Below are 7500 nucleotides of genomic sequence, written 5' to 3'. Positions count from 1 at the left end.
ACGTAATATCATTTGGTCTCCCTTTGTTGCTCGTGTAATTTGTTGTTGTTGTTGTTTTTGTTTTTGTTTTTTTGTTTTTTGTTTTCTCTGTCTCCCCCTTTATTTATTTTTTTCTTTCTCTCCCTTCTCTCCATGTCTTTTCTTCATCCCGTCTTCTTTTCTTTCCTTTTCTTACTCTATCTTTCCTTCTTTTCTTCCTTTCTCCCTTCTCTTCCCCTATCTCTTCTTCTTCCTGTCTTCCCTCCCTCACTCCCCCTATATTTCCTTCTCCCTCCCTTCCCTCTCCCTATTATTCCTTCTTGTCTTATTTCCCCCCCTCCCCCTCCCCCTCTTCCCTCCCCCCTCTCCCCCTCTTCCCTCCCTCCTCCCTCCACCTCTCCCCCTCTTCCCTCCCTCCCCCTCTCCCCTTCTTCCCACCCCCCCTCCCCCCCTACCCGTGCGTGACTGAAGCTCCCCAGAAATCCCATCCCACAATAGCCTCGGCCGGGGTGAAGGAAGCTGCTGTAAGGGTCATCCCTCCGCGACTTTACACAGCGAATTTGGTCCTTATGACCCTCGCCTGACCTCGCATTGCGGGTCCTTAGGCCTTTCTTACCCGCGCGCGCTGCAAGGTCAAACCGCAGTCCTGGAATTTTTTTTTTGTTATATTTTTTTTGTTATATTTTTTGTTGTTGTTTGGAAGCTGCCGATGCCGATCTTCAATCTTCGTGTCTTTGCGAGAATGTTCTTATTTTCGCCTATCTTATATTCTGTTTCTTCTTCGGCTGTTTACTCTGTTTCTTGTTTTCTCTCTTCTCCCTTTTTTTACATTTTATTTTCTAATTTGTACCTTCCCTTTATCTTCTTTTCCCTCTTCCTTCTCATTTTCTTCTATTTCTTCCTTTTCTTCCTCCTGCTCCTCCTCCTCCTCCTCCTTCCCTCCTCTCCATGTTCCTTCTTATCTCCTTATATTTTTCTTCCTCCTCCTCCACTTCCTCCTCCTCCTCCTTCTCCTCCTCCTCCTCCTCCTTCTCCTCCTCCTCCTTCTCCTCCTCCTCCACTTCCTCCTCCTCCTCCTTCTCCTCCTCCTCCTCCTTCTCCTCCTCCTCCTTCTCCTCCTCCTCCTCCTCCTCCTCCTCCTCCTCCTCCTCCTCCTCCTCCTCCCCCTCCTCCTCCTCCTCCTCCTCCTCCTTCTTTTCTTCTTCCTCCTCCTTCTCGTCCTTCTCTTCTTCCTCTTCCTCTCCCTTCCTCTATTTATCCTCCTCTCCTCTCCCCCTTCCTCTCCTCCTTTTCTTCTTCTTCTTCCTTCTCCTCCTCCTCATTCCCTTCATGCTCCCCCTTCTTCCCCTCCTTTTCTTCTCCTTCTTCCTTCTCCTCCTTCTCCTCCTCCTCCTCCTCCTCCTCCTCCTCCTCCTCCTCCTCCTCCTCCTCCTTCTTTTGTTCCTCCTCTTCCCCTCCTCCCTTTCTTCTCCCTCCTCCCTCCTTCCTCTATTTATCCGCCTTCTCAGATTTGATAATAATTAACCTCTCTGTTCATGATTCCATCACTGCAAATTGATATAATTATTTACAACAAACATCAAATTGCAGTTGATTTTAGATAGTGTCACGTGTCTTCGCGTTTTATCATTGTTGATTTATTATCGTTGTTGTTGCTGTTTATCATAAACTTAATTTACGTTTGTTCTTTTCGTGATTGACTGTTTATAGATATGCATTTTTGTTGTCTTTTATTCATATAGTTCTTTGGTTCGTGTGTTTTCTATTCTATTTTTCTTCTTTTTATTCCGTATTTTGTTTTTCTTATTTTCCTAGGAAGACGAAAAGAAATCATCACGGCATGGCAACAGTGTGTTGATATTGCCGGCTCGGTAAACTTTTGTTTTCCTCTCTTGTTTTTTTTCTTTTCTTTTCTTTTTTTTGAGCAGCTTCTGTTCTCAGCATCTGCAGAGGTTACGGCGTTGCCCTTCGAAGGTCACAAGGGCAGCGCGGGGTCGTAACAAGGGCTGGAGCAGTTAAGAGACCGCCGGGTCATGAAGATTCTCTTTTGAGATGTAACCCCCGGCATAAATTTTTGTTGTTGAGACGATAATTTTCTTGTTGTTTATTGTTGTTGTTTTTTCTCCGTTATTCTTTTGTTGTTTCTATTTTTTTATTTTTTATTTGTTGGTTCTTTCTGTTCGTTCTCGAGTTGTCTTTTGTCTCTTTTGTTTATCTGGACGTATTTGTTCTTACTAGTGTAATATTGCTTTGGTAAACAGTTTTAATCTCAATGTTGCATTGAGCTAATGTAGAACACACACACACACACACACACACACACACACACACACACACACACACACACACACACACACACACACACACACACACACACACTCATAGACTCACGCACCGTCACCATAAAAGTGTTAACGAACCTCCAATCGCGTTATTCAACAGCTGGGATTGATGAATCGTTCTCAGATTTGCTTCTCTCACCGAAGGGGGGAGGAGGGGGAAGGGGAGGGGGAGGAAGGGGGGAGGAGGAGGGGGAGGAAGGGGGAGGGGGAAGAGGGAGAGGGAAGAGAGAGGGGGAAGAGGGAATGGGGAGGGGGGGGAAGGAAGAGGGAAGGGATTGGGGAGGGAGAGGGGGAAGAGGAAGAGGGAGGGGGAGGGGGAAGAGGGAGAGGGAGGGGGGAGGGGGAAGAGGGAGAGGGAAGGGGGAGGGGGAAGAGGGAGAGGGAAGGGGGAGGGGGAAGAGGGAGAGGGAAGAGAGATGGGGAAGAGGGAATGGGGAGGGGGGAAGGAAGAGGGAAGGGAATGGGGAGGGAGAGGGGGAAGAGGAAGAGGGAGGGGGAGGGGAAGAGGAAATGGGGAGGAGGACTCAAATTGCGTGAGAGAAAATCATGAATGTGGGGAGTAGGAAGGGGTGGATAGAGAATGGAGGAGGGAGAAGAAAGGGAAGAGAAAAGAAGAGCTAATGATATTATAATTATAAGAAATTATTATAAAAGGTACACAAAAGATGAGGTAAATGAAGGAGGAGAAAAGATAGGAGAAAGAAAAAAGAAAGGGAAGAAAAGGATGGAAAAAATGAAAGATAGATGGAAAAGGGAGAGAGAGAGAGAGACCATTATGAAAGAACAGGAGAATGATCACCTCCGGTCGACAGGTGCAAGGAACTAAGGGGTGAGCGAAGACGAAGAATATGAGGTAGAAGAGAGAAATAGATAAGGAAAAGATGAGAGAGAAAGAGAGAGAGAGAGAGAGAGAGAGAGAGAGAGAGAGAGAGAGAGAGAGAGAGAATGAGAATGAGAGAGTGAGGAAAGAGAGAGAGAATGAGATAAATAATTAGAACGGAAGGAAGAAGAGTAGAAAGAAAAGAGATAGAAAAAAAACTCGAATGACCCCCCCCCCACCCCACCCCCAACAAAATCAAGAAAGGGAAACGGGTGAAAAAAAGAGGAACAAGACAAAAAAAAAAAAAAAAAAAAACAAGGGAAAAAAGAAGACATATGAGAGAGAGAAAGGAAAGAGAAATCAAAATATTCATTGCAGAATCCACAGAGCATCACCCTGCAAGATGCCAATTCACCGTAGTGCGTCTGGCAGTGCATTCACACGCGCTTGCAAAAGTCCAGTCCCTTCTCCCTCCCTCTTCCCTTCTGCATGACACAAAACAGTCGCAAATCATGACGCAAGCATGACTGTTCAGCGACGGTCTACAGTGAAACCAGACAGAGCTTGTGAGATCTTGCGATGCCTCGGGATTTGCTTTCGTTTTTGAATTTAGAAAAGCAAGCAGGCGTTTTGCATTATTATTTGTATTATTATTTTGGTTGTTATTTTTATTATTGTTATTATTAGTATTACTATTGTCATTATTTTTGTTATAATGTTTTTTATTATTATTATCATTACTATTATTATTAATATTATTAATATTATTATCATCATTGTTATTATTATTATCATCATTGTTATTATTATTATCATTATTATTATTATTATTATTTTTATTATTATCATTATTATTATTATTATTATTATTATTATCCTTGTTATTATTATTATTATTATTATTATTATTAGTGTCATTGTTCGTGTTAGCGTTGTTGTTGTTGTTATTATTATTAATATTCGTATTATCATCATCATTTCTATTGTTATTATTGTTATTTGTTTAATCTTATTAATTTATCTAGTCATCATCAATATTTTATTTTTCGGAAAAGCAGTTAAAAGAAGGGATAAAAAAATAGAAATAGAAAACGAATTAATTGATGTATTGTTATTGTTATCTCTGGTTTTATAGTTTACTTGTTTGTTTGTTTTCCTTGTCACTGTGAGTGTCGTCATAATGCATCTGTATTTGTATGTATATTTTATCGTTGCCACCCTATTGTTATTATCATCGTCATCATTATTATTATTATTATTTTTATTATTATTATTATTATTATTATTATTATTATTATTATTATTATTATCATCATCATCTTTATAACAATCATTGTAGCTTTGTTTTTTAATAATTTTCTGAACTATTTAATATTCATGCTGAATAATGTTTATTTCTCTCTTTGTTCCAGGCGCATCATCTCCCGAGTTTAGTGACGTCACAACCGAAGCATCAGTGATAACGACAGTGACGTCACTCAGTGATTTAAATCTTAGTCCTAGTGTTAGTGTCAATCAGCCAAATATTAGTGACTCTAGAACTAGCGTGGAAGACGTTATCGCGCGGAATGATAGTGACGTTACAGTGATAGGAAGAGACGTCACAGTGATAGATAATAGTGAAGTGACGACAGCGTATAGTGATGAGGCGAGAGACACTGTGATGATAGTAACCATTGATGACGTCACTTCTGATAGCAAGTTAGATTTCAGCGTAACTGATGACGTCACGAGCACTATGGTTGGGGATTCAGAGAATCTGGCGACCACGGACGACTCGCGCGACTCAGGGCTTCCCGCGACGACCACGCAGACTCAGGCGGAGATCGATGCCACGCCCCCAGGAAGCGGAAGCGAAGAGGAAGCCGTAGCCAGTGTGACGGGAATCGAAGAAACTTTTCCCACATTCGACGAGGATGAGAACGAGGCCTTTCGGACTCCCACTGACGCTGAAGCCGTGGCCACGCCCGAAGTCGACACTGAAGTCGCGCCTAATGATGAAGCTGAGGTCGTAGCCACACCACCTGAGACTACAACTAATGAAGCCGAAGTCACTGCTACACCGACTGAAGCTGACGTGGTAACGACGCCAAACGAAGCCAACGTCGTCGCCACACCGACCGAAGCCGAAGTCGTAGTCACGCCAATTGAAAATGAGGTCGTAACTACAATGACCGAAACTGAGGTTGTCGCGACGCCAGCAGAGGCCGAAGTTAGCAGGTTTGATGAGGCCGAGGCTGCAGGCACGTCGACCGACGCCGAGGTCGTCGACACGCCAACTGAAGCCCATGTCATTGCCACGCCAGACGAAGCCGATGCCGCTGCCACATCTGCTTTGGCCGAGGTCGCGGCCACGCCAACTGAGGCTGACATCGTGTCTTTACCAACTGAGTTCGAACCCTCGACTACATCCAGTGATGCTGAGGTCGCAGCCACACCGACTGAGGCTGACATCGTGTCTTCAGCAGCCGAGTCCGAATCTGTAATTACATCCAATGATGCTGAAGTCGTAGCCAAACCGACTGAGTCCGAAACTTTAGCCACCACACCAGCTGAAGCCGAAGTCATGGCCACGCTGACGGAGTCGGAAGAAGACGTGCTGGTGCCCACGGAAGTCGAAGCCGGCGACGCGACGCCGACCGAAGGCAACTTTGTTACAGAGGGAGAGGCGGCCCTGCCGACCCCGCCAGAGGAGGAAGCAGGGCTAGGCTTCGGGGAGGAAATTAAGGAGGAGGAAGAGGAGAATGAGGAGGCAGACGGAGGGGAAGAGGAGGAAGAGGAGGAGGATGTGGTCGTGGTGGGCACGCTGGTGAGCACGGCCACTCTCCTGCACGAGGACGTCCTCCTGCAGCACCACCTCTCGACGAGCCACCGCGTGCTGCGGACGGTTTCCGAGGAGTACCTGGGGCTGCAGGCGGCCGAGGCGCAGCGGGGCTTCCAGTCGCGCAGCCCCTTCTCCACATTCATGGCCGTAAACACGCGACGCCCCTCGGAGATGCGCCGCGCCGAGCCGGCCGACATCGACGACGTCATCCAGAAGATCATGAACTTCCTGGGCGGCGAGGCGCGGGTCACAGCCGCCCACAACCCCAACACGAGGCTCACCACCTTCGCGCTGAACCCCATCCACACGCGCATCAACGACCGCGGTCCCCCCAGGCTGCCCCTCGGCGTCCCGTCCTCAGCCATCCTCACGCGCACGCCCATCCTCGTCCCCGTTACGCCGCCCGTGAACAGGCCGCCCGTGATTCCCGGGAGGCCGCAGTTCGTTGCCAACACAAGGCCGCCCTTCTTGGCGCCGCTGCCGCCCTCGCTGGCCAGCCGCCCGCCCTACTCGCCGCCGATCCAGAGGCCCTACGCCACGGGAATCCCGCTCCCGGAGGACCTGCTGACGTCGGTGGAGGACGGCCAGGGCACGCAGGCCATCCCCATCAACCCCGTGTTCCCCGACTACGTGACGGAGTCGGCGGACGATGAGCTGGAGCCTGGGCGAGGGGAGGAGACAGGGGAGGAGACCACTTCTGAAGGGGTTCCTCAGGACACGGAGACGGTCCCCTCTGCAAGCACCTTGGACGTCGAGACGTCCGCGCCCGCGACGTCGGAGCCAGCCATCGTCGAGGAAACGATTGTGCAGACAGTGACGTCATACACGACTTCGTCCTCGGCGCAGGCGGAGGAGGAGGGAGAGGAGGCCACTCAGCCGCCCGCCCCGACTTCCACCTTTTCCGAAGTCGCCACCACGCAGCTGCCCCCTCGAGCCCTCCTCCTCCTCGACGCTTCCCGCCCCCGCCACCTCGCCCCTCACGCCCCTCGAACCGTCCATGCAGGAGTCATCCTCGTCGTCCATCCTCCCGACGCCCGTCACGGAGCAGGAGCCGCTCCTTGCCACTACGACGCTCGCCACGGGCTACGACCAGGCTCTCTCCTCGTCGTCGCCCTCCTCGTCCGCGAGCCCCGCCTCGTCTTCCTCGCTCTCCTCTCCTGCCGCCACAGTGACCCCGCCTCTGCAGCCGCCGCCGACCTACCCGCCAAGTCGCCCCTCTCCCCCCACCGCCCGCCCACGACCACCTTCCCCCCCAGCGCCGTCCCAGCCGCGCCCCCAGCAGCCCTACTACACCCAGGGGCGCCCGGGGGTTGTGCTGGACGACGCGCAGTACCGTCCGGGCCAGATCATCACGGGGACGGTGCGGGTACCCTACGGCGCAGGGGGAGGGCGCCCCGGGGACGTGTTTGACGTGACCGTGTCCGCCAACCAGAACTACGGCGGGGGCGTCGCGCTGGCCCCGCCCCCGCTAAACCCCTACCTGGGCCAGGGCCAGGTCGTCGCAGGTCAGTCCAGTGAGTTTGTTGTAATAACTT

The 7500-nt window shown here is 49.7% G+C and overlaps 1 protein-coding gene across 1 annotated transcript in view; it reads left to right on the top strand.

Annotated features, from left to right (window-relative positions):
* Positions 1-7500, top strand: part of LOC125045501 — a 60688-nt gene that overhangs the window by 30394 nt on the left and 22794 nt on the right. Inside the window, 2 exon segments of the mRNA XM_047642795.1 lie at positions 4554-7042; positions 7044-7470. Coding sequence (XP_047498751.1) covers positions 4554-7042; positions 7044-7470 — 2916 coding nt within the window.

This window comes from Penaeus chinensis, chromosome 37 (assembly GCF_019202785.1).
Source record: "Penaeus chinensis breed Huanghai No. 1 chromosome 37, ASM1920278v2, whole genome shotgun sequence".
Lineage (NCBI taxonomy): Eukaryota > Metazoa > Arthropoda > Malacostraca > Decapoda > Penaeidae > Penaeus > Penaeus chinensis.
Note: the sequence above shows the minus strand (reverse complement) of the source record. Positions and strands in the feature narration are given on the sequence as shown.